The 27,955-nt window shown below is 42.2% G+C and overlaps 1 protein-coding gene across 1 annotated transcript; it reads left to right on the top strand.

Moving 5' to 3' along the window:
- Positions 1 to 27,651, top strand: npbwr2b (neuropeptides B/W receptor 2b). The gene is made up of 2 exons (XM_061972379.1): positions 1 to 104; positions 25,683 to 27,651. Exon 2 carries the CDS (start codon positions 25,697 to 25,699, stop codon positions 26,714 to 26,716), a length of 1,020 nt encoding a protein of 339 aa, XP_061828363.1. The 5' UTR covers positions 1 to 104; positions 25,683 to 25,696; the 3' UTR covers positions 26,717 to 27,651.
- The last annotated feature ends 304 nt before the right edge of the window (positions 27,652 to 27,955 follow it).

Here is a 27,955-nt window from a genome sequence, read left to right as displayed (position 1 = left end):
GCGCAGGCGAGCCGGGGAGAAGGAGCGGAGAAGTCCTCCACTTTTCCTTCATTCAACAAGGTCATGTGTGACATTTCAACCTGACGCCATTTTCATCCCTGAAGGTAAAGGATGTTGATGATGATGAATATTGCCGTACGGCATCATGAGCACTTTCTGTTGTGTTTTTTTAAGTCAATCCAAAGTGTTGTCTTTTTATATTCCTGCCACGACCCTTTTTAACCGTACCCATGACTCTATTCAGTATTAGTATTTTACAAAACATTTCCGGAAACGTGTTTTTGTCTTCCATTTGGCATGTTTGGCATACTTTAATCCAGAAGTCTTAGACAGGTGGTCCGAGACCCTCGGAGGTTTCGCAGCGAGACTGCAAGAATCCTAAACGCTTTTTGTTGATTCGACTTTTTTGTGTTTTTTTTATCTTCATTGTAATTTTTCAAGAAATGGTAATGTGTTTGAAATGGCATTGACATGTCCTTTGCTGTTTATTCCTGAATAAATAACTATATTCTTGTACTCATGTTAGCATTAAAGATAAAAAAAACTAGTGGTAAACACTCCCGTTGCCAGCTAACAATTAGCACGTTATTTGCCAGTTCGCGATTAGCGCAGTAGTTTCTAGATATCGATTGATGTTTTAGTTGCCAGCTCGTGATTAGCGCCCTAGTTGTGGAGTAGTGATTACTGCCTCGGTAGCTAGCTAGCAATTTGCGCGCTAGTTGTCAGCTAATGATTAGCACGTTAGTTGCCAACTAGCGATTAACATGCAAGTTGCCACTTCGACATTAGTTCTCTAGTTGCCAGCTAGCCATTAGCGCACCCGTTGCCAGCGAGAAGTTAGCACGCTAGTTGCCAGCTTGCTATTAGCGCTCCAGTTTCGTGCTAGCGATTAATGCTTTTATTGCCAGCTAGCCATAGGCGCCAGTTGGCCAGCTAGTAGTTAGCATGCCAGTTGCCAACTCGCGATTAGTGGTCTAGTTTCCAGCTAGCGATTAATGTCTTAGTTGCCAGCTCGTGATTAGCGCCCTAGTTGTGGAGTAGTGATTACTGCCTCGGTAGCTAGCTAGCAATTTGCGCGCTAGTTGTCAGCTAATGATTAGCACGTTAGTTGCCAACTAGCGATTAACATGCAAGTTGCCACTTCGACATTAGTTCTCTAGTTGCCAGCTAGCCATTAGCGCACCCGTTGCCAGCGAGAAGTTAGCACGCTAGTTGCCAGCTTGCTATTAGCGCTCCAGTTTCGTGCTAGCGATTAATGCTTTTATTGCCAGCTAGCCATAGGCGCCAGTTGGCCAGCTAGTAGTTAGCATGCCAGTTGCCAACTCGCGATTAGTGGTCTAGTTTCCAGTTATCGATTAATGTCTTAGTTGCCAGCTCGTGATTAGCGCCCTAGTTGTGGACTAGCCATGACTGCCTCTGTAGCCAGCTAGCAATTTGCACGTTAGTTGCCAACTAGCGATTAACATGCAAGTTGCCACTTTGACATTAGTTCTCTAGTTGCCAGCTAGCCATTAGCGCACCCGTTAGCACGCTAGTTGCCAGCTTGCTATTAGCGTTCTAGTTTCCTGCTAGTGATTAATGCTTTTATTGCCAGCTAGTCATAGGCACCAGTTGCAGGCTAACGGTTAGGACACAAGTTCAGTTGCCAGCTAGTAGTTAGCATGCCAGTTGCCAACTCCCGATTAGTGGTCTAGTTTCCAGCTAGCGATTAATGTCTTAGTTGCCAGCTCGTTATTAGCGCCCTAGTTGTGGACTAGCCATGACTGCCTCTGTAGCCAGCTAGCAATTTGCACGTTAGTTGCCAACTAGCTATTAACATGCAAGTTGCCACCTCGGCATTAGTTCTCTAGTTGCCAGCTAGCCATTAGCACACCCGTTGCCAGCGAGCAGTTATTACGCTAGTTGCCAGCTTGCTATTAGCGCTCTAGTTTCCTGCTAGCGATTAATGCTTTTATTGCCAGCTATCCATAGGCGCCAGTTTCAGGCAAGCAGTTAGGACAGCAGTTCAGTTGCCAGCTAGTAGTTAGCATGCCAGTTGACAACTCGCGATTAGTGGTCTAGTTTCCAGTTATCGATTCATGTCTTAGTTGCCAGCTCGTGATTAGCGCCCTAGTTGTGGAGTAGCGATTACTGCCTCGGTAGCCAGCTAGCAATTTGCGCGCTAGTTGTCAGCTAGTGATTAGCACGTTAGTTGCCAACTAGCGATTAACATGCAAGTTGCTACTTCGACATTAGTTCTCTAGTTGCCAGCTAGCCATTAGCGCACAAGTTGCAGACGAGCAGTTAACACACCCGTTGCCAGCTAACAATTATTACGCCATTTGTTAGCTTGCGATTAGCGCCGTAGTTTCCAGCTCGAGATGAATGTCTTAGTTCCAGCTCGTGATTAGCGTCCTAGTCGTGGAGTAGCGATTACTGCCTCTGTAGCCAGCTAGCAATTTGCACGTTAGTTGCCAACTAGCGATTAACATGCAAGTTGCCACTTCGACATTAGTTCTCTAGTTGCCAGCTAGCCATTAGCGCACCCGGTTGCCAGCGAGCAGTTAGCACGCTAGTTGCCAGCTTGCTATTAGCGCTCTAGTTTCCTGCTAGCGATTAATGCTTTTATTGCCAGCTAGCCATAGGCGCCAGTTGGCCAGCTAGTAGTTAGCATGCCAGTTGCCAACTTGCGATTAGTGGTCTAGTTTCCAGTTATCGATTAATGTCTTAGTTGCCAGCTCGTAATTAGCGCCCTAGTTGTGGAGTAGCGATTACTGCCTCTGTAGCCAGCTAGCAATTTGCTCGCTAGTTGTCACCTAGTGATTAGCATGTTAGTTGCCAATTAGCGATTAACATGCAAGTTGCCACTTCGACATTAGTTCTCTAGTTGCCAGCTAGCCATTAGCACACCGGTTGCAGAAGTGCAGTTAACACACCCGTTGCCAGCTAACAATTAGTACGCCATTTGCTAGCTCGCGATTAGCGCCATAGTTTCCAGCTAGCGATTAATGTCTTAGTTGCTTGGTCGTGATTAGCGCCCTAGTTGTGGAGTAGCGATTACTGCCTCTAAAGCCAGCTAGCAATTTGCACGTTAGTTGCCAATTAGCGATTAACATGCTAGTTGCCACTTCGACATTAGTTCTCTAGTTGCCAGCTAGCCATTAGCACACCGGTTGCCAGCGAGCAGTTAGCACGCTAGTTGCCAGCTTGCTATTAGCGCTCTAGTTTCCTGCTAGCGATTAATGCTTTTATTGCCAGCTAGCCATAGGCGCCAGTTGGCCAGCTAGTAGTTAGCATGCCAGTTGCCAACTCGCGATTAGTGGTCTAGTTTCCAGTTATCGATTAATGTCTTAGTTGCCAGCTCGTGATTAGCGTCCTAGTTGTGGAGTAGCGATTACTGCCTCTGTAGCCAGCTAGCAATTTGCTCGCTAGTTGTCACCTAGTGATTAGCATGTTAGTTGCCAATTAGCGATTAACATGCAAGTTGCCACTTCGACATTAGTTCTCTAGTTGCCTGCTAGCCATTAGCACACCAGTTGCAGAAATGCAGTTAACACACCCGTTGCCAGCTAACAATTAATACGCCATTTGCTAGCTCGCGATTAGCGCCGTAGTTTCCAGCTAGCGATTCATGTCTTAGTTGCCAGCTCGTGATTAGCGCCCTAGTTGTGGAGTAGCGATTACTGCCTCTGTAGCCAGCTAGCAATTTGCACGTTAGTTGCCAACTAGCGATTAACATGCAAGTTGCCACTTCGACATTAGTTCTCTAGTTGCCAGCTAGCCATTAGCGCACCCGTTGCCAGCGAGCAGTTATTACGCTAGTTGCCAGCTTGCTATTAGCGCTCTAGTTTCCTGCTAGCGATTAATGCTTTTATTGCCAGCTAGCCATAGGCGCCAGTTGGCCAGCTAGTAGTTAGCATGCCAGTTGCCAACTCCCGATGAGTGGTCTAGTTTCCAGCTAGCGATTAATGTCTTAGTTGCCAGCTCGTGATTAGCGCCCTAGTTGTGGAGTAGCGATTACTGCCTCGGTAGCCAGCTAGCAATTTGCGCGCTAGTTGTCAGCTAGTGATTAGCACATTAGTTGCCAACTAGCGATTAACATGCAAGTTGCCACTTCAACATTAGTTCTCTAGTTGCCTGCTAGCCATTAGCACACCAGTTGCAGAAATGCAGTTAACACACCCGTTGCCAGCTAACAATTAGTACGCCATTTGCCAGCTCGCGATTAGCGCAGTAGTTTCCAGCTAGCGATTAATGTCTTAGTTGCCAACTCGTGATTAGCGCCCTAGTTGTGGAGTAGCGATTACGGCCTCTGTAGCCAGCTAGCAATTTGCACGTTAGTTGCCAACTAGCGATTAAAATGCAAGTTGCCACTTCGACATTAGTTCTCTAGTTGCTAGCTAGCCATTAGCGCACCCGTTGCCAGCAAGCAGTTAGCACGCTAGTTGATAGCTTGCTATTAGCGCTCTAGTTTCCTGCTAGCGATTAATGCTTTTATTGCCAGCTAGCCATAGGCGCCAGTTGGCCAGCTAGCAGTTAGCATGCCAGTTGCCAACTCGCGATTAGTGGTCTAGTTTCCAGTTATCGATTAATGTCTTAGTTGCCAGCTCGTGATTAGCGCCCTAGTTGTGGAGTAGCGATTACTGCCTCTGTAGCCAGCTAGCAATTTGCGCGCTAGTTGTCAGCTAGTGATTAGCACATTAGTTGCCAACTAGCGATTAACATGCAAGTTGCCACTTTGACATTAGTTCTCTAGTTGCCTGCTAGCCATTAGCACACCAGTTGCAGAGGTGCAGTTAACACACCCGTTGCCAGCTAACACTTAGTACGCCATTTGCTAGCTCGCGATTAGCGCCGTAGTTTCCAGCTAGCGATTCACGTCTTAGTTGCCAACTCGTGATTAGCGCCCTAGTTGTGGAGTAGCGATTACTGCCTCTGTAGCCAGCTAGCAATTTGCACGTTAGTTGCCAACTAGCGATTAACATGCAAGTTGCCACTTCGACATTAGTTCTCTAGTTGCCAGCTAGCCATTAGCGCACCCGTTGCCAGCGAGCAGTTATTACGCTAGTTGCCAGCTTGCTATTAGCGCTCTAGTTTCCTGCTAGCGATTAATGCTTTTATTGTCAGCTAGCCATAGGCGCCAGTTGGCCAGCTAGTAGTTAGCATGCCAGTTGCCAACTCGCGATTAGTGGTCTAGTTTCCAGTTATCGATTAATGTCTTAGTTGCCAGCTCGTGATTAGCGCCCTAGTTGTGGAGTAGCGATTACGGCCTCTGTAGCCAGCTAGCAATTTGCACATTAGTTGCCAACTAGCGATTAACATGCAAGTTGCCACCTCGACATTAGTTCTCTAGTTGCCAGCTAGCCATTAGCGCACCCGTTGCCAGCGAGCAGTTATTACGCTAGTTGCCAGCTTGCTATTAGCGCTCTAGTTTCCTGCTAGCGATTAATGCTTTTATTGCCAGCTAGCCATAGGCGCCAGTTGGCCAGGTAGTAGTTAGCATGCCAGTTGCCAACTCGCGATTAGTGGTCTAGTTTCCAGTTATCGATTAATGTCTTAGTTGCCAGCTCGTTATTAGCGCCCTAGTTGTGGAGTAGCGATTACTGCCTCGGTAGCCAGCTAGCAATTTGCGCGCTAGTTGTCAGCTAGTGATTAGCACGTTAGTTGCCAACTAGCGATTAACATGCAAGTTGCCACTTCGACATTAGTTCTCTAGTTGCCTGCTAGCCATTAGCGCACCAGTTGCAGACGAGCAGTTAACACACCCGTTGCCAGCCAACAATTAGTACGCCATTTGCTAGCTCGCGATTAGCGCCGTGTTTCCAGCTAGCGATTCATGTCTTAGTTGCCAGCTCGTGATTAGCGCCCTAGTTGTGGAGTAGTGATTACAGCCTCTGTAGCCAGCTAGCAATTTGCACGTTAGTTGCCAACTAGCAATTAACATGCAAGTTGCCACTTCGACAATAGTTCTCTAGTTGCCAGCTAGCCATTAGCGCACCCGTTAGCACGCTAGTTGCCAGCTTGCTCTTAGCGCTCTAGTTTCCTGCTAGCGATTAATGCTTTTGTTGCCAGCTAGCCGTAGGCGCCAATTGCAGGCTAGCGGTTAGGACAGCAGTTCAGTTGCCAGCTAGTAGTTAGCATGCCAGTTGCCAACTTGCGATTAGTGGTCTTGTTTCCAGTTATCGATTAATGTTTTAGTTGCCAGCTCGTGATTAGCGCCCTAGTTGTGGAGTAGCGATTACTGCCTCTGTAGCCAGCTAGCAATTTGCGCGCTAGTTGTCAGCTACTGATTAGCACGTTAGTTGCCAACTAGCGATTAGCATGCAAGTTGCCACTTCGACAAAATGTGTGTTGTAAAATTCAGTGTTTAAAAAATTCTGAGGGTACAAATTCAGTGTTTAAAAATTAAACGTGTAAAAATTCAGTGTATAAAAATTAAACATATAAATATTCAGTGTATCAAAATTCAACGTACAAAAATTCAGTTTATAAAAATTCAACGAATGAAAATTATATGAATAAAAAAATAATTTTTTATTGATTTTCAGGGTTACAAAAATTGTTTTAAGGTAAATACATTTTCAAGGTAAAAAATGATTTTCAAGGTAAAAAAAAATTTTCAAGGTAAAAAAATTTTTCAAGGTAAACAAAATGACTTTCAGGGTAAAAAAATGTTTTCAAGGTAAAAAAAAATTTCAAGGTAAAAAAATGATTTTCAAGGAAAAAATTATTTTCATGGTAAAAAGTGATTTTCATATATATATATATATATATATATATATATATAAATATTTATTTATTATTTATTTATATATATGTAAAAATAATTGCCCAGGCCTGGTTTAAAGTGTTCATAAAAAGTGATCCAAGCACATACAGTAGATTATATGACCTGCATGTAGCATGTAGTGCTACTCATAACCTGCCTCTTTTTAAGACCCGTGTCAAGTGACTTCAAAGTTGACACCTCATGGGTCTTGCGTTTTGAAGCAGAACATTTTTTGAACATTTTTTCCCGGTAAGGTCTATTCAGGTGTACTGGAGAGGAGGCTACGCCGGATAGTCGAACCTCGGATTCAGGAGGAACAGTGTGGTTTTCGTCCTGGTCGTGGAACTGTGGACCAGCTCTATACTCTCGGCAGGGTCCTTGAGGGTGCATGGGAGTTTGCCCAACCAGTCTACATGTGCTTTGTGGACTTGGAGAAGGCATTCGACCGTGTCCCTCGGGAAGTCCTGTGGGGAGTGCTCAGAGAGTATGTGGTATCGGACTGTCTGATTGTGGCGGTCCGCTCCCTGTATGATCAGTGTCAGAGCTTAGTCCGCATTAAGTAAGCCGGACACGTTTCCAGTGAGGGTTGGACTCCGCCAAGGCTGCCCTTTGTCACCGATTCTGTTCATAACTTTTATGGACAGAATTCTAGGCGCAGTCAAGGCGTTGAGGGGATCCGGTTTGGTGGCTGCAGGATTAGGTCTCTGCTTTCTGCAGATGATGTGGTCCTGATGGCTTCATCTGGCCAGGATCTTCAGCTCTCACTGGATCGGTTCGCAGCCATGAAGCGACAGGGATGAGAATCAGCACCTCCAAGTCCGAGTCCATGGTTCTCGCCCGGAAAAGGGTGGAGTGCCATCTCCGGGTTCGGGAGGAGACCCTGCCCCAAGTGGAGGAGTTCAAGTACCTTGCAGTCTTGTTCACGAGTGAGGGAAGAGTGGATGGTGAGATCGACAGGCGGATCGGTGCGGCGTCTTCAGTAATGCGGACGCTGTATCGATCCGTTGTGGTGAAGAAGGAGCTGAGCCGGAAGGCAGAGCTCTCAATTTACCGGTCGATCTACGTTCCCATCCTCACCTATGGTCATGAGCTTTGGGTTATGACCGAAAGGACAAGATCACGGGTACAAGCTTCTGAAATGAGTTTCCTCCGCCGGGTGGCGGGGCTCTCCTTTAGAGATAGGGTGAGAAGCTCTGTCATCCGGGGGGAGCTCAAAGTAAAGCCGCTGCTCCTCCACATGGAGAGGAGTCAGATGAGGTGGTTCGGGCATCTGGTCAGGATGCCACCCGAACGCCCCCCTAGGGAGGGGTTTTGGGCACGTCCGACCGGTAGGAGGCCACGGGGAAGACCCAGGACACGTTGGGAAGACTATGTCTCCCGGCTGGCCTGGGAACAACTCGGGATCCCCCGGGAAGAGCTGGACGAAGTGGCTGGGGAGAGGGAAGTCTGGGCAGAGGGAAGTCTGGGCTTCCCAGCTTAGGATGCTGCCCCCGTGACCCGACCTCGGATAAGCGGGAGAAGATGGATGGATGGATGGCATTTTTCAGCATTGAATTTGTGTACACTGAATTTAAAAACATTGAATTTTTAAACACACGCAGTTTGTTTTCCATGAAATTGTCAGCATAATTTCATGTAAAAAAGAATTCCAATTCCATGCGGAACAGCAACACAAGTCTTCCAAAGTATCCTTCTGATGGAAAACAGATTTTTTTTTTTTTTTTTTATGGCTCTGAGCACTGTTCCTTGAGCTCTCGGACGGTCAGGGTTATTAATAATTTTCCTTCATGTTCTTTTGTTGTGGTAAAACCTAAAAAAAAAAAACGATGTTTCATCCCAAGGTCCCCAAAGATGCCAAAGTGACTTTGTTCTAAAAGTAATACATTCATGACCACCGTATGTGACCAGAATCTATCATCAAGTTCACTTGTTCGCTACGTTTAAGAGAGAAGAGGCACTCAAATCCTCATTTTTTTAGGTAAAACGTATTCGACAATGAACCAGCCCTTGTATGCACCCACCACTTTGTAAAAAATAAAGTATTCGCTACGCATCTGACACAATGCAAACAATCTGTCAATCAGTTGGGAGGTGTGCGTTTGATCAGTTAGTTTCTCTTTCGCTAAGATGCTAACATAGCATGGTGTTGAAATGTGACTGTAATGTTAGCAAAGTAGTGGTAGAGCTAGGCTAGTGCTAGCCAAACGTTAGCATGGCATAGCTAACATTTGACTTTGTTCGTAAAGGGTGGTTTGAAGTAATTTCCGGACTATAGAGTTCTCCGGGATACAAGCCGCGCCCATTAAATTTTAGGAGAAAATACAGGTTTTTCCATGTATTAGCCACACCGGACTAAAAGCCGCAAATATACATGTTGTGAAATTAGTTCATTAAACAGTAAGAGTCTGTAAATGTTTATTTACATACCTTAATAGTTTCCAAACGATCAATCAATCAATCAATGTTTATTCATATAGCCCTAAATCACAAGTGTCTCAAAGGGCTGCACAAGCCACGACGACATCCTCGGTTCAGAGCCCACATAAGGGCAAGGAAAAACTCGCAACCCAGTGGGATGTCAATGTGAATGACGATGAGAAACCTTGGAGAGGACCGCAGATGTGGGTGACCTCCCCTCCCCTCTAGGGGAGACCGGATGCAATGGACGTCGAGTGGGTCTAGCATAATATTGTGAAAGTCCAGTCCATAGTGGATCTAACATAATAGTGAGAGTCCAGTCCATAGTGGATCTAACATAATAGTGAGAGTCCAGTCCATAGTGGATCTAACATAATAGTGAGAGTCCAGTCCATAGTGGATCTAACATAATAGTGAGAGTCCAGTCCATAGTGGATCTATCATAATAGTGAGAGTCCAGTCCATAGTGGATCTAACATAATAGTGTGAGAGTCCAGTCCATAGTGGATCTAACATAATAGTGAGAGTCCAGTCCATAGTGGATCTAACATAATAGTGAGAGTCCAGTCCATAGTGGATCTAACATAATAGTGAGAGTCCAGTCCATAGTGGATCTAACATAATAGTGAGAGTCCAGTCCATAGTGGATCTAACATAATAGTGAGAGTCCAGTCCATAGTGGATCTAACATAATAGTGAGATGGATCTAACATAATAGTGAGAGTCCAGTCCATAGTGGATCTAACATAATAGGGAGAGTCCAGTCCATAGTGGGTCTATCATAATAGTGAGAGTCCAGTCCATAGTGGGTCTAACATAATAGGGAGAGTCCAGTCCATAGTGGGTCTATCATAATAGTGAGAGTCCAGTCCATAGTGGATCTAACATAATAGTGAGAGTCCAGTCCATAGTGGATCTAACATAATAGTGAGAGTCCAGTCCATAGTGGATCTACCATAATAGTGAGAGTACAGTCCATAGTGGATCTAACATAATAGTGAGAGTCCAGTCCATAGTGGATCTACCATAATAGTGAGAGTCCTGTCCATAGTGGATCTAACATAATAGTGAGTCCAGTCCACAGTGGATCTAACATAATAGTGAGAATCCAGTCCATAGTGGATCTTACATAATAGTGAGAATCCAGTACATAGTGGATCTAACATAATAGTGAGAGTCCAGTCCATAGTGGATCTAACATAATAGTGAGAGTCCAGTCCATAGTGGATCTAACATAATAGTGAGAGTCCAGTCCATAGTGGATCTAACATAATAGTGAGAGTCCAGTCCATAGTGGATCTAACATAATAGTGAGAGTCCAGTCCATAGTGGATCTAACATAATAGTGAGAGTCCAGTCCATAGTGGATCTAACATAATAGTGAGAGTCCAGTCCATAGTGGATCTAACAAAATAGTGAGAGTCCTGTCCATAGTGGGTCTAACATAATAGTGAGAGTCCAGTCCATAGTGGATCTAACATAATAGTGAGAGTCCAGTCCATAGTAGATCTAACATAAAAGTGAGAGTCCTGTCCATAGTGGATCTAACATAATAGTGAGAGTCCAGTCCATAGTGGATCTAACATAATAGTGTGAGTCCAGTCCATAGTGGATCTAACATAATAGTGAGAGTCCAGTACATAGTGGATCTAACATAATAGTGAGATGGATCTAACATAATAGTGAGAGTCCAGTCCATAGTGGATCTAACATAATAGGGAGAGTCCAGTCCATAGTGGGTCTATCATAATAGTGAGAGTCCAGTCCATAGTGGATCTAACATAATAGTGAGAGTCCAGTCCATAGTGGATCTAACATAATAGTGAGAGTCCAGTCCATAGTGGATCTAACATAATAGTGAGAGTACAGTCCATAGTGGATCTAACATAATAGTGAGAGTCCAGTCCATAGTGGATCTAACATAATAGTGAGAGTCCTGTCCATAGTGGATCTAACATAATAGTGAGTCCAGTCCACAGTGGATCTAACATAATAGTGAGAATCCAGTACATAGTGGATCTAACATAATAGTGAGAATCCATTACATAGTGGATTTAACATAATAGTGAGAGTCCAGTCCATAGTGGATCTAACATAATAGTGAGAGTCCTGTCCATAGTGGGTCTAACATAATAGTGAGAGTCCAGTCCATAGTGGATCTAACATAATAGTGAGAGTCCAGTCCATAGTAGATCTAACATAAAAGTGAGAGTCCTGTCCATAGTGGATCTAACATAATAGTGTGAGTCCAGTCCATAGTGGATCTAACATAATAGTGAGAGTCCAGTACATAGTGGATCTAACATAATAGTGAGAGTCCAGTCCATAGTGGATCTAACATAATAGTGTGAGTCCAGTCCATAGTGGATCTAACATAATAGTGAGAGTCCAGTACATAGTGGATCTAACATAATAGTGAGAGTCCAGTCCATAGTGGATCTAACATAATAGTGAGAGTCCAGTCCATAGTGGATCTATCATAATAGTGAGAGTCCAGTCCACAGTGGATCTAACATAATAGTGAGAGTCCGGTCCATAGTGGATCTATCATAATAGTGAGAGTCCAGTCCACAGTGGATCTAACATAATAGTGAGAGTCCGGTCCATAGTGGATCTAACATAATAGTGAGAGTCCAGTCCATAGTGGATATAACATAATAGTGAGAGTCCAGTCCGTAGTGGATCTAACATAATAGTGTGAGTCCAGTCCATAGTGGATCTAACATAATAGTGAGAGTCCAGTCCATAGTGGATCTAACATAATAGTGAGAGTCCAGCTAAGAGTGGATCTAACATAATAGTGAGAGTCCAGTCCATAGTGGATCTAACATAATAGTGAGAGTCCAGTCCATAGTCGATCTAACATAATAGTGAGAGTCCAGTCCATAGTGGATCTAACATAATAGTGAGAGTCCAGTCCATAGTGGATCTAACATAATAGTGAGAGTCCAGTCCATAGTGGATCCAACATAATAGTGAGAGTCCAGTCCATAGTGGATCCAACATAATAGTGTGAGAGTCCAGTCCATAGTGGATCTAACATAATAATGAGAGTCCAGTCCATAGTGGGTCCATCATAATAGTGAGAGTCCAGTCCATAGTGGATCTAACATAATAGTGAGAGTCCAGCTAAGAGTGGATCTAACATAATAGTGAGAGTCCAGTCCATAGTGGATCTAACATAATAGTAAGAGTCCAGTCCATAGTGGATCTAACATAATAGTGAGAGTCCAGTCCATAGTGGATCTAACATAATAGTGAGAGTCCTGTCCATAGTGGGTCTAACATAATAGTGAGAGTCCAGTCCATAGTGGATCTAACATAATAGTGAGAGTCCAGTCCATAGTGGATCTAACATAATAGTGAGAGTCTAGTCCATAGTGGATCTAACATAATAGTGACAGTCCAGTCCATAGTGGATCTAACATAATAGTGAGTGTCCAATCCATAGTGGATCTAACATAATAGTGAGAGTACAGTCCATAGTGGATCTAACATAATAGTGAGAGTCCTGTCCATGGTGGATCTAACATAATAGTGAGAGTCCAATCCATAGTGGATCTAACATAATAGTGAGAGTCCAGTCCATAGTGGATCTAACATATTAGTGAGAGTCCAGTCCATAGTGGATCTAACATAATAGTGAAAGTCCAGTCCATAGTGGATCTAACATAATAGTGAGAGTCCAGTCCATAGTGGATCTAACATAATATTGTGAGAGTCCAGTCCATAGTGGGTCTAACATAATAGTGAGAGTCTAGTCCATAGTGGATCTAACATAATAGTGAGAGTCCAGGCCATAGTGGATCTAACATAATATTGTGAGAGTCCAGTCCATAGTGGATCTAACATAATATTGTGAGAGTCCAGTACATAGTGGATCTAACATAATAGTGAGAGTCCAGTCCATAGTGGATCTAACATAATAGTGAGAGTCCAGTCCATAGTGGATCTAAAATAATAGTGAAAGTCCAGGCCATAGTGGATCTAACATAATATTGTGAGAGTCCAGTCCATAGTGGATCTAACATAATATTGTGAGAGTCCAGTCCATAGTGGATCTAACATAATAGTGAGAGTCCAGTCCATAGTGGATCTAACATAATAGTGTGAGAGTCCAGTCCATAGTGGATCTAACATAATAGTGAGAGTCCAGTCCATAGTAGATCTAACATAATAGTGAGAGTCCAGTCCATAGTGGATCTAACATAATAGTGAGAGTCCAGTCCATAGTGGATCTAACATAATAGTGTGAGAGTCCAGTCCATAGTGGATCTAACATAATAGTGAGAGTCCAGTCCATAGTGTATCTAACATAATAGTGAGAGTCCAGTCCATAGTGGATCTAACATAATAGTGAGAGTCCAGTCCATAGTGGATCTAACATAATAGTGAGAGTCCAGTCCATAGTGGATCTAACATAATAGTGTGAGTCCAGTCCATAGTGGATCTAACATAATAGTGAGAGTCCAGTCCATAGTGGATCTAACATAATAGTGAGAGTCCAGTCCATAGTGGATCTAACATAATAGTGAGAGTCCAGTCCATAGTGGATCTAACATAATAGTGAGAGTCCGGTCCATAGTGGATCTATCATAATAGTGAGAGTCCAGTCCACAGTGGATCTAACATAATAGTGAGAGTCCGGTCCATAGTGGATCTATCATAATAGTGAGAGTCCAGTCCACAGTGGATCTAACATAATAGTGAGAGTCCGGTCCATAGTGGATCTAACATAATAGTGAGAGTCCAGTCCATAGTGGATATAACATAATAGTGAGAGTCCAGTCCGTAGTGGATCTAACATAATAGTGTGAGTCCAGTCCATAGTGGATCTAACATAATAGTGAGAGTCCAGTCCATAGTGGATCTAACATAAAAGTGAGAGTCCAGCTAAGAGTGGATCTAACATAATAGTGAGAGTCCAGTCCATAGTGGATCTAACATAATAGTGAGAGTCCAGTCCATAGTCGATCTAACATAATAGTGAGAGTCCAGTCCATAGTGGATCTAACATAATAGTGAGAGTCCAGTCCATAGTGGATCTAACATAATAGTGAGAGTCCAGTCCATAGTGGATCCAACATAATAGTGAGAGTCCAGTCCATAGTGGATCCAACATAATAGTGTGAGAGTCCAGTCCATAGTGGATCTAACATAATAGTGAGAGTCCAGTCCATAGTGGGTCCATCATAATAGTGAGAGTCCAGTCCATAGTGGATCTAACATAATAGTGAGAGTCCAGCTAAGAGTGGATCTAACATAATAGTGAGAGTCCAGTCCATAGTGGATCTAACATAATAGTAAGAGTCCAGTCCATAGTGGATCTAACATAATAGTGAGAGTCCAGTCCATAGTGGATCTAACATAATAGTGAGAGTCCTGTCCATAGTGGGTCTAACATAATAGTGAGAGTCCAGTCCATAGTGGATCTAACATAATAGTGAGAGTCCAGTCCATAGTGGATCTAACATAATAGTGAGAGTCTAGTCCATAGTGGATCTAACATAATAGTGACAGTCCAGTCCATAGTGGATCTAACATAATAGTGAGTGTCCAATCCATAGTGGATCTAACATAATAGTGAGAGTACAGTCCATAGTGGATCTAACATAATAGTGAGAGTCCTGTCCATGGTGGATCTAACATAATAGTGAGAGTCCAATCCATAGTGGATCTAACATAATAGTGAGAGTCCAGTCCATAGTGGATCTAACATAATAGTGAGAGTCCAGTCCATAGTGGATCTAACATAATAGTGAAAGTCCAGTCCATAGTGGATCTAACATAATAGTGAGAGTCCAGTCCATAGTGGATCTAACATAATATTGTGAGAGTCCAGTCCATAGTGGGTCTAACATAATAGTGAGAGTCTAGTCCATAGTGGATCTAACATAATAGTGAGAGTCCAGGCCATAGTGGATCTAACATAATATTGTGAGAGTCCAGTCCATAGTGGATCTAACATAATATTGTGAGAGTCCAGTACATAGTGGATCTAACATAATAGTGAGAGTCCAGTCCATAGTGGATCTAACATAATAGTGAGAGTCCAGTCCATAGTGGATCTAACATAATAGTGAAAGTCCAGGCCATAGTGGATCTAACATAATATTGTGAGAGTCCAGTCCATAGTGGATCTAACATAATATTGTGAGAGTCCAGTACATAGTGGATCTAACATAATAGTGAGAGTCCAGTCCATAGTGGATCTAACATAATAGTGAGAGTCCAGTCCATAGTGGATCTAACATAATAGTGAAAGTCCAATCCATAGCGGATCTAACATAATAGTGAGAGTCCAGTCCATAGTGGATCTAACATAATATTGTGAGAGTCCAGTCCATAGTGGGTCTAACATAATAGTGAGAGTCTAGTCCATAGTGGATCTAACATAATAGTGAGAGTCCAGGCCATAGTGGATCTAACATAATATTGTGAGAGTCCAGACCATAGTGGATCTAACATAATATTGTGAGAGTCCAGTACATAGTGGATCTAACATAATAGTGAGAGTCCAGTCCATAGTGGATCTAACATAATAGTGAGAGTCCAGTCCATAGTGGATCTAACATAATAGTGAAAGTCCAGGCCATAGTGGATCTAACATAATATTGTGAGAGTCCAGTCCATAGTGGATCTAACATAATATTGTGAGAGTCCAGTACATAGTGGATCTAACATAATAGTGAAAGTCCAGTCCATAGTGGATCTAACATAATAGTGAGTGTCTAGTCCATAGTGGATCTAACATAATAGTGAGAGTCCAATCCATAGTGGATCTAACATAATAGTGAGAGTCCAGCTAAGAGTGGATCTAACATAATAGTGAGAGTCCAGTCCATAGTGGATCTAACATAATAGTGAAAGTCCAGTCCATAGTGGATCTAACATAATAGTGAGTGTCTAGTCCATAGTGGATCTAACATAATAGTGAGAGTCCAATCCATAGTGGATCTAACATAATAGTGAGAGTCCAGCTAAGAGTGGATCTAACATAATAGTGAGAGTCCAGTCCATAGTGGATCTAACATAATAGTGAGAGTCCAGTCCATAGTCGATCTAACATAATAGTGAGAGTCCAGTCCATAGTGGATCTAACATAATAGTGAGAGTCCAGTCCATAGTGGATCTAACATAATAGTGAGAGTCCAGTCCATAGTGGATCCAACATAATAGTGAGAGTCCAGTCCATAGTGGATCTAACATAATAGTGAAAGTCCAGTCCATAGTGGATCTAACATAATAGTGAGAGTCCAGTCCATAGTGGGTCCATCATAATAGTGAGAGTCCAGTCCATAGTGGATCTAACATAATATTGTGAGAGTCCAGTCCATAGTGGATCTAACATAATAGTGAGTGTCTAGTCCATAGTGGATCTAACATAATAGTGAGAGTCCAGGCCATAGTGGATCTAACATAATAGTGAGAGTCCAGGCCATAGTGGATCCAACATAATATTGTGAGAGTCCAGTCCATAGTGGATCTAACATAATATTGTGAGAGTCCAGTACATAGTGGATCTAACATAATAGTGAGAGTCCAGTCCATAGTGGATCTAACATAATAGTGAAAGTCCAGGCCATAGTGGATCTAACATAATATTGTGAGAGTCCAGTCCATAGTGGATCTAACATAATATTGTGAGAGTCCAGTACATAGTGGATCGAACATAATAGTGAGAGTCCAGTCCATAGTGGATCTAACATAATAGTGAGAGTCCAGTCCATAGTGGATCTAACATAATATTGCGAGAGTCCAGTCCATAGTGGGTCTAACATAATAGTGAGAGTCTAGTCCATAGTGGATCTAACATAATAGTGAGAGTCCAGTCCATAGTGGATCTAACATAATATTGTGAGAGTCCAGTACATAGTGGATCTAACATAATAGTGAGAGTCCAGTCCATAGTGGATCTAACATAATAGTGAGAGTCCAGTCCATAGTGGATCTAACATAATAGTGAAAGTCCAGGCCATAGTGGATCTAACATAATATTGTGAGAGTCCAGTCCATAGTGGGTCTAACATAATAGTGAGATTCTAGTCCATAGTGGATCTAACATAATAGTGAGAGTCCAGTCCATAGTGGATCTAACATAATAGTGAGAGTCCAGTCCATAGTGGATCTAACATAATAGTGAAAGTCCAGTCCATAGTGGATCTAACATAATAGTGAGAGTCCAGTCCATAGTGGATTAACATAATAGTGAGAGTCCAGTCCATAGTGGATCTAACATAATAGTGAAAGTCCAGTCCATAGTGGATCTAACATAATAGTGAGAGTCCAGTCCATAGTGGATCTAACATAATATTGTGAGAGTCCAGTCCATAGTGGGTCTAACATAATAGTGAGAGTCTAGTCCATATTGGATCTAACATAATAGTGAGAGTCCAGGCCATAGTGGATCTAACATAATATTGTGAGAGTCCAGTCCATAGTGGATCTAACATAATATTGTGAGAGTCCAGTCCATAGTGGGTCTAACATAATAGTGAGAGTCTAGTCCATAGTGGATCTAACATAATAGTGAGAGTCCAGGCCATAGTGGATCTAACATAATATTGTGAGAGTCCAGTCCATAGTGGATGTAACATAATATTGTGAGAGTCCAATACATAGTGGATCTAACATAATAGTGAGAGTCCAGTCCATAGTGGATCTAACATAATAGTGAGAGTCCAGTCCATAGTGGATCTAACATAATAGTGAAAGTCCAGGCCATAGTGGATCTAACATAATATTGTGAGAGTCCAGTCCATAGTGGGTCTAACATAATTGTGAGAGTCTAGTCCATAGTGGATCTAACATAATAGTGAGAGTCCAGTCCATAGTGGATCTAACATAATAGTGAGAGTCCAGTCCATAGTGGATCTAACATAATAGTGAAAGTCCAGTCCATAGTGGATCTAACATAATAGTGAGAGTCCAGTCCATAGTGGATCTAACATAATATTGTGAGAGTCCAGTCCATAGTGGGTCTAACATAATAGTGAGAGTCTAGTCCATAGTGGATCTAACATAATAGTGAGAGTCCAGGCCATAGTGGATCTAACATAATATTGTGAGAGTCCAGTCCATAGTGGATCTAACATAATATTGTGAGAGTCCAGTACATAGTGGATCTAACATAATAGTGAGAGTCCAGTCCATAGTGGATCTAACATAATAGTGAGAGTCCAGTCCATAGTGGATCTAACATAATAGTGAAAGTCCAGGCCATAGTGGATCTAACATAATATTGTGAGAGTCCAGTCCATAGTGGATCTAACATAATATTGTGAGAGTCCAGTACATAGTGGATCTAACATAATAGTGAGAGTCCAGTCCATAGTGGATCTAACATAATAGTGAGAGTCCAGTCCATAGTGGATCTAACATAATAGTGAGAGTCCAGTCCATAGTGGGGCCAGCAGGAGACCATCCCGAGCGAAAACGGGTCAGCAGCGCAGAGATGTCCCCAACCGATGCACAGGCGAGCGGTCCACCCCGGGTCCCGACTCTGGACACTCAGCACTTCATCCATGGCCACCGGACCTGTGTCCACCCCTCCCCAAGGGAGAGGGGGGCAGAGGAGAAAAGAAAAGAAACGGCAGATCAACTGGTCTAAAAAGGGGGTCTATTTAAAGGCTCGAGTATACAAATGAGTTTTAAGATGGGACTTAAACGGGGTTATGGAGGGCTAGTAGCGCTTTATAGCAACAGGCCGGCCTCCAGGGCCCCGCAAGAATCCCCCCCCCCCCCCTGTGCTATGCTATGTGAGGTTTTTTCCTTGGACTCAGTCTGGACCCATCCCGAGGGTCCAGCCTTCGACTGATTTTTATTTTTTACTCTTCCCACCTTATCCCAATATCACCTTTTTCCCACCTTTTTTAAGGAGCGCCATAAGTGGCTGGCCCATTGGCGGTCCCGTCTTGTCCCCCTGTAACGTATGTCTGCTCTTAGTGGGACTGTGCCCAAAATGAAATTTCAGTTCTTATATGTCTTGTACATATTAAAGAATGGACAATAATAAAGCATCTTGAATCTTGAATCTTGAATCTTAAACGCTTCTACTGAGGTAGCATCTCTAACTGTTACCGGGAGGGCGTTCCAGAGTACTGGAGCCCGAATAGAAAACGCTCTATAGCCCGCAGACATTTTTGGGGCTCTGGGAATCACTAATAAGCCGGAGTTCTTTGAACGCAGATTTCTTGCTGGGACATATGGTACAATACAATGATGTTAAAACGTAACGTTAGCATGTAGCTCACATTTCTATGCTAGTGTTGCTAACCTAAAGTGGTGTTAAAATGTAAGGTTAGCATGTAGCTCACATAGCTATGTTAATGTTGCTAACTTACAGTAGGATGAAGTTAAAAATGTAATGTTAGCATGTAACCGAGATAGTCATGCTACTGTTGCTAACTTAGCAGGATATTAAAATGTAAGTTTTACATGTACCTCACATAACTATGCTAGTGTTGCAAACCTAGCATGATATTAAACATAACGTTAGCATGTAGCTCACATAACTATGCTAGTGTTGCAAACATAGCAGGATATTAAAATGTAACGTTAGCATGTAGCTTACATTTCTATGCCTGTGTTGCTAACCTAAAGTGGTGTTAAAATAGAAGGTTAGCGTGTAGCTCACATAGCTAAGTTGGTGTCGATAACTTATAGTAGGATGGAGTTAAAATGTAAAGTTAGCATGTAGCTCACATAGTCATGCTACTGTTACTAACTTAGCGGGATATTAAAATGTACGTTTTACATGTACCTCACATAACTATGCTAGTGTTGCTAACTTAGCATGATGTTAAAACATAACGTTAGCATGTAGCTCACATTTCTATGCTAGTGTTGCTAACCTAGCATGATGTTAAAACATAACGTTAGCATGTAGCTCACATTTCTATGCTAGTGTCGCCAACCTAAAGTGGTGTTAAAATGTAAGGTTAGCATGTAACTCACATAGCTATGTTAATGTTGCTAACTTACAGTAGGATGAAGTTAAAATGTAATGTTAGCATGTAGCCAAGATAGTCATGCTACTGTTGCTAACTTAGCAGGATATTAAAATGTAAGTTTCACATGTACCTCACATAACTATGCTAGTGTTGCAAACCTAGCATGATGTTAAACATAACGTTAGCATGTAGCTCACATAACTATGCTAGTGTTGCAAACATAGCAGGATATTAAAATGTAACGTTAGCATGTAGCTTACATTTCTATGCCTGTGTTGCTAACCTAAAGTGGTGTTAAAATAGAAGGTTAGCGTGTAGCTCACATAGCTAAGTTGGTGTCGATAACTTATAGTAGGATGAAGTTAAAATGTAAAGTTAGCATGTAGCTCACATAGTCATGCTACTGTTACTAACTTAGCAGGATATTAAAATGTACGTTTTACATGTACCTCACATAACTATGCTAGTGTTGCTAACTTAGCATGATGTTAAAACATAACGTTAGCATGTAGCTCACATTTCTATACTAGTGTTGCTAACCTAAAGTGGTGTTAAAATGTAAGGTTAGCATGTAGCTCACATAGCTATGTTAATGTATGCTAACTTACAGTAGGATGAAGTTAAAAATGCAATGTTAGCATGTAGCCGAGATAGTCATGCTACTGTTGCTAACTTAGCAGGATATTAAAATGTAAGTTTTACATGTACCTCACATAACTATACTAGTGTTGCAAACCTAGCATGATATTAAACATAACGTTAGCATGTAGCTCACATAACTATGCTAGTGTTGCAAACATAGCAGGATATTAAAATGTAACGTTAGCATGTAGCTTACATTTCTATGCCTGTGTTGCTAACCTAAAGTGGTGTTAAAATAGAAGGTTAGCGTGTAGCTCACATAGCTAAGTTGGTGTCGATAACTTATAGTAGGATGAAGTTAAAATGTAAAGTTAGCATGTAGCTCACATAGTCATGCTACTGTTACTAACTTAGCAGGATATTAAAATGTACGTTTTACATGTACCTCACATAACTATGCTAGTGTTGCTAACTTAGCATGATGTTAAAACATAACGTTAGCATGTAGCTCACATTTCTATACTAGTGTTGCTAACCTAAAGTGGTGTTAAAATGTAAGGTTAGCATGTAGCTCACATAGCTATGTTAATGTATGCTAACTTACAGTAGGATGAAGTTAAAATGTAATGTTAGCATGTAGCCGAGATAGTCATGCTACTGTTGCTAACTTAGCAGGATATTAAAATGTAAGTTTTACATGTACCTCACATAACTATGCTAGTGTTGCAAACCTAGCATGATATTAAACATAACGTTAGCATGTAGCTCACATAACTATGCTAGGGTTGCAAACATAGCAGGATATTAAAATGTAACGTTAGCATGTAGCTTACATTTCTATGCCTGTGTTGCTAACCTAAAGTGGTGTTAAAATAGAAGGTTAGCGTGTAGCTCACATAGCTATGTTGGTGTCGATAACTTATAGTAGGATGAAGTTAAAATGTAAAGTTAGCATGTAGCTCACATAGTCATGCTACTGTTACTAACTTAGCAGGATATTAAAATGTACGTTTTACATGTACCTCACATAACTATGCTAGTGTTGCTAACTTAGCATGATGTTAAAACATAACGTTAGCATGTAGCTCACGTTTCTATACTAGTGTTGCTAACCTAAAGTGGTGTTAAAATGTAAGGTTAGCATGTAGCTCACATAGCTATGTTAATGTATGCTAACTTACAGTAGGATGAAGTTAAAATGTAATGTTAGCATGTAGCCGAGATAGTCATGCTACTGTTGCTAACTTAGCAGGATATTAAAATGTAAGTTTTACATGTACCTCACATAACTATGCTAGTGTTGCAAACCTAGCATGATGTTAAACATAACGTTAGCATGTAGCTCACATAACTATGCTAGTGTTGCAAACATAGCAGGATATTAAAATGTAACGTTAGCATGTAGCTTACATTTCTATGCCTGTGTTGCTAACCTAAAGGGGTGTTAAAATAGAAGGTTAGCGTGTAGCTCACATAGCTATGTTGGTGTCGATAACTTATAGTAGGATGAAGTTAAAATGTAAAGTTAGCATGTAGCTCACATAGTCATGCTACTGTTACTAACTTAGCAGGATATTAAAATGTACGTTTTACATGTACCTCACATAACTATGCTAGTGTTGCTAACTTAGCATGATGTTAAAACATAACGTTAGCATGTAGCTCACATTTCTATACTAGTGTTGCTAACCTAAAGTGGTGTTAAAATGTAAGGTTAGCATGTAGCTCACATAGCTATGTTAATGTATGCTAACTTACAGTAGGATGAAGTTAAAATGTAATGTTAGCATGTAGCCGAGATAGTCATGCTACTGTTGCTAACTTAGCAGGATATTAAAATGTAAGTTTTACATGTACCTCACATAACTATGCTAGTGTTGCAAACCTAGCATGATGTTAAACATAACGTTAGCATGTAGCTCACATAACTATGTTAGTGTTGCAAACATAGCAGGATATTAAAATGTAACGTTAGCATGTAGCTTACATTTCTATGCCTGTGTTGCTAACCTAAAGGGGTGTTAAAATAGAAGGTTAGCGTGTAGCTCACATAGCTATGTTGGTGTCGATAACTTATAGTAGGATGAAGTTAAAATGTAAAGTTAGCATGTAGCTCACATAGTCATGCTACTGTTACTAACTTAGCAGGATATTAAAATGTAACGTTAGCATGTAGCTTACATTTCTATGCCTGTGTTGCTAACCTAAAGTGGTGTTCAAATAGAAGGTTAGCGTGTAGCTCACATAGCTAAGTTGGTGTCGATAACTTATAGTAGGATGAAGTTAAAATGTAAAGTTAGCATGTAGCTCACATAGTCATGCTACTGTTACTAACTTAGCAGGATATTAAAATGTACGTTTTACATGTACCTCACATAACTATGCTAGTGTTGCTAACTTAGCATGATGTTAAAACATAACGTTAGCATGTAGCTCACATTTCCATGCTAGTGTTGCTAACCTAAAGTGGTGTTAAAATGTAAGGTTAGCATGTAGCTCACATAGCTATGTTAATGTATGCTAACTTACAGTAGGATGAAGTTAAAATGTAATGTTAGCATGTAGCCGAGATAGTCATGCTACTGTTGCTAACTTAGCAGGATATTAAAATGTAAGTTTTACATGTACCTCACATAACTATGCTAGTGTTGCAAACCTAGCATGATGTTAAACATAACGTTAGCATGTAGCTCACATAACTATGCTAGTGTTGCAAACATAGCAGGATATTAAAATGTAACGTTAGCATGTAGCTTACATTTCTATGCCTGTGTTGCTAACCTAAAGGGGTGTTAAAATAGAAGGTTAGCGTGTAGCTCACATAGCTATGTTGGTGTCGATAACTTATAGTAGGATGAAGTTAAAATGTAAAGTTAGCATGTAGCTCACATAGTCATGCTACTGTTACTAACTTAGCAGGATATTAAAATGTACGTTTTACATGTACCTCACATAACTATGCTAGTGTTGCTAACTTAGCATGATGTTAAAACATAACGTTAGCATGTAGCTCACATTTCTATACTAGTGTTGCTAACCTAAAGTGGTGTTAAAATGTAAGGTTAGCATGTAGCTCACATAGCTATGTTAATGTATGCTAACTTACAGTAGGATGAAGTTAAAATGTAATGTTAGCATGTAGCCGAGATAGTCATGCTACTGTTGCTAACTTAGCAGGATATTAAAATGTAAGTTTTACATGTACCTCACATAACTATGCTAGTGTTGCAAACCTAGCATGATGTTAAACATAACGTTAGCATGTAGCTCACATAACTATGTTAGTGTTGCAAACATAGCAGGATATTAAAATGTAACGTTAGCATGTAGCTTACATTTCTATGCCTGTGTTGCTAACCTAAAGGGGTGTTAAAATAGAAGGTTAGCGTGTAGCTCACATAGCTATGTTGGTGTCGATAACTTATAGTAGGATGAAGTTAAAATGTAAAGTTAGCATGTAGCTCACATAGTCATGCTACTGTTACTAACTTAGCAGGATATTAAAATGTAAGTTTTACATGTACCTCACATAACTATGCTAGTGTAGCTAACTTAGCATGATGTTAAAACATAACGTTAGCATGTAGCTCACATTTCTATGCTAGTGTTGCTAACCTAGCATGATGTTAAAACATAACGTTAGCATGTAGCTCACATTTCTATGCTAGTGTCGCCAACCTAAAGTGGTGTTAAAATGTAAGGTTAGCATGTAACTCACATAGCTATGTTAATGTTGCTAACTTACAGTAGGATGAAGTTAAAATGTAATGTTAGCATGTAGCCAAGATAGTCATGCTACTGTTGCTAACTTAGCAGGATATTAAAATGTAAGTTTTACATGTACCTCACATAACTATGCTAGTGTTGCAAACCTAGCATGATATTAAACATAACGTTAGCATGTAGCTCACATAACTATGCTAGTGTTGCAAACATAGCAGGATATTAAAATGTAACGTTAACATGTAGCTTACATTTCTATGCCTGTGTTGTTAACCTAAAGTGGTGTTAAAATAGAAGGTTAGCGTGTAGCTCACATAGCTAAGTTGGTGTCGATAACTTATAGTAGGATGAAGTTAAAATGTAAAGTTAGCATGTAGCTCACATAGTCATGCTACTGTTACTAACTTAGCAGGATATTAAAATGTACGTTTTACATGTACCTCACATAACTATGCTAGTGTTGCTAACTTAGCATGATGTTAAAACATAACGTTAGCATGTAGCTCACATTTCTATACTAGTGTTGCTAACCTAAAGTGGTGTTAAAATGTAAGGTTAGCATGTAGCTCACATAGCTATGTTAATGTATGCTAACTTACAGTAGGATGAAGTTAAAATGTAATGTTAGCATGTAGCCGAGATAGTCATGCTACTGTTGCTAACTTAGCAGGATATTAAAATGTAAGTTTTACATGTACCTCACATAACTATGCTAGTGTTGCAAACCTAGCATGATGTTAAACATAACGTTAGCATGTAGCTCACATAACTATGTTAGTGTTGCAAACATAGCAGGATATTAAAATGTAACGTTAGCATGTAGCTTACATTTCTATGCCTGTGTTGCTAACCTAAAGTGGTGTTAAAGTAGAAGGTTAGCGTGTAGCTCACATAGCTATGTTGGTGTCGATAACTTATAGTAGGATGGAGTTAAAATGTAAAGTTAGCATGTAGCTCACATAGTCATGCTACTGTTACTAACTTAGCAGGATGTTAAAATGTAACGTTAGCACGTAGCTTACATTTCTATGCCTGTGTTGCTAACCTAAAGGGGTGTTAAAATAGAAGGTTAGCGTGTAGCTCACATAGCTATGTTGGTGTCGATAACTTATAGTAGGATGAAGTTAAAATGTAATGTTAGCATGTAGCTAATTAGCATTAAAGCTACACCCACACAATAGGGGTTAGTTCGTCAAACACTTTCATTGTCCATCATCATTTGGCATTGTACTCATAAACCTTTCTGCCTTATTGGTTAGGAACGCAAACAAACATGGACAACGTGTCAGACTACAGCGTGGCGTCTCCGGCGCTGTGCGACGACTCGGTGGACTTCTACTCGCTCACCCCGGGCAACGGCAGCGGCCTGAACTGCACGTTTCCCGCCGACTTCTACTTCTACGCCGACCTGTACGTCCTCCTGCCCATCATCTACTCGGTCATCTGCGCCGTGGGCCTGACGGGCAACACGGCCGTCATCTACGTCATCCTCAAAGCGCCCAAGATGAAGACGGTCACCAACATGTTCATCCTCAACCTGGCCATCGCCGACGACCTGTTCACGCTGGTGCTGCCCATCAACATCGCCGAGCACCTGCTGCACTACTGGCCCTTCGGCGAGGTGCTGTGCAAAGTCATCCTGAGCATCGACCACTACAACATCTTCTCCAGCATCTACTTCCTGACCGTGATGAGCGTGGACCGCTACCTGGTGGTCCTGGCCACCGTCCGATCCAAGCGCATGCCGTACCGCACCTACCGCGCGGCCAAGATCGTCTCCCTCTGCGTGTGGGTGCTGGTCATCCTCATCGTGATGCCGTTCAGCGTCTTCGCCGGCGTCTACCTCAACCCCGGCGACGGCAGGAAGAGCTGCGTGCTCAGCTTCCCCGCCCCGGAGAGCTCCTGGTTCAAAGCCAGCCGCATCTACACCCTCATTCTGGGCTTCGCCATCCCCGTGTCCACCATCTGCATCTTGTACACCGTGATGCTCTACAAGCTGAGGCACATGCGCCTCAACAGCAACGCCAAGGCGCTGGACAAAGCCAAGAAGAAGGTGACCATCATGGTCTTCATCGTCTTGGCCGTCTGCTTGTTCTGCTGGACGCCGTTCCACCTCAGCACCATCGTGGCGCTGACCACCGACCTGAGGACCACGCCGCTGCTCATCGGGATCTCCTACTTTATCACCAGCCTGAGCTACGCCAACTCCTGCCTCAACCCTTTTCTCTACGCATTCCTGGACGACAGCTTTCGGAAGGCCTTCAAGAAGATGCTGGAATGTCGGCCAGCCTGAGCAAACAAAGACGGAGTCTTCTCCATTGGCGTAGATCTGTTGCCGGTGAAACACGTGGAAGCGGTTTGGAAAAAATCGTCAAAGACATTTTCCACTCGTCGGCCGTGTTTCCAGAATTGCTGGCGCACGCTGCCGTGTTTGGGACTAGATATCGCCGATCCGGCTTGTTGTACATAACGGTTCTTAAGGCTGAAACATGTTCCTCGCGTCACGTAGCTTGATGGCATCTTGATTCATTTATCGCACGGCTTGCATTTCTCTTCCAAAACGAAGAGGGAAGTGTTTTCCGGAGTAAGCAACCACAACTCTTGTAGATTAGCTAACTATTCGCGTCCTGTCAGTAGAAGTTGTCGTAAACCAGGGGTGTCAAACTCAAATACAGAGTGGGCCAAAATGTAAAACTGAACAAAGCCGCGGGCCAAGGTTGAACAAATTAACCTTTTAATAGGGACCCAAACAAGTTTTGCATTGAATATTGAACAAGCAAGGCTTATATAACTTTATAGTGACATGCAAAATAGAGTTTCAAATAATAATAATAATAATTAAAAATGACAGAGCTTCTCACCCTATCTCTAAGGGAGAGCCCCGCCACCCGGCGGAGGAAACTCATTTCGGCCGCTTGTACCCGTGATCTTGTCCTTTCGGTCAAGACCCAAAGCTCATGACCATAGGTGAGGATGGGAACGTAGATCGACCGGTAAATCGAGAGCTTTGCCTTCCGGCTCAGCTCCTTCTTCACCACAACGGATCGATACAGCGTCCGCATTACTGAAGACGCCGCACCGATCCGCCTGTCGATCTCACGATCCACTCTTCCCCCACTCGTGAACAAGACTCCGAGGTACTTGAACTCCTCCACTTGGGGCAAGATCTCCTCCCCAACCCGGAGATGGCACACCACCTTTTTCCGGGCGAGAACCATGAACTCGGACTTGGAGGTGCTGATTCCCATCCCAGTCGCTTCACACTCGGGTGCGAACCGATGCAGTGAGAGCTGCAGATCTTGGCCAGATGAAGCCATCAGGACCACATCATCTGCAAATAGCAGAGACCTAATCCTGCAGCCACCAAACCAGATACCCTCAACGCCCTGACTGCGCCTAGAAATTATGTCCATAAAGGTTATGAACAGAATCGGTGACAAAGGGCAGCCTTGGCGGAGTCCAACCCTCACTGGAAACGGGTCCGACTTACTGCCGGTAATGCGGACCAAGCTCTGACTCTGATCGTACAGAG

Source organism: Nerophis lumbriciformis, linkage group LG01 (assembly GCF_033978685.3).
Source record: "Nerophis lumbriciformis linkage group LG01, RoL_Nlum_v2.1, whole genome shotgun sequence".
Taxonomy (NCBI): Eukaryota; Metazoa; Chordata; class Actinopteri; order Syngnathiformes; family Syngnathidae; genus Nerophis; species Nerophis lumbriciformis.
This window is presented reverse-complemented; position numbering and strand designations above follow the sequence as displayed.

Bases quoted from the DNA above. Each gene is read 5' to 3' on its own strand.
- npbwr2b (XM_061972379.1), top strand. From the start codon at position 25,697: ATGGACAACGTGTCAGACTACAGCGTGGCGTCTCCGGCGCTGTGCGAC.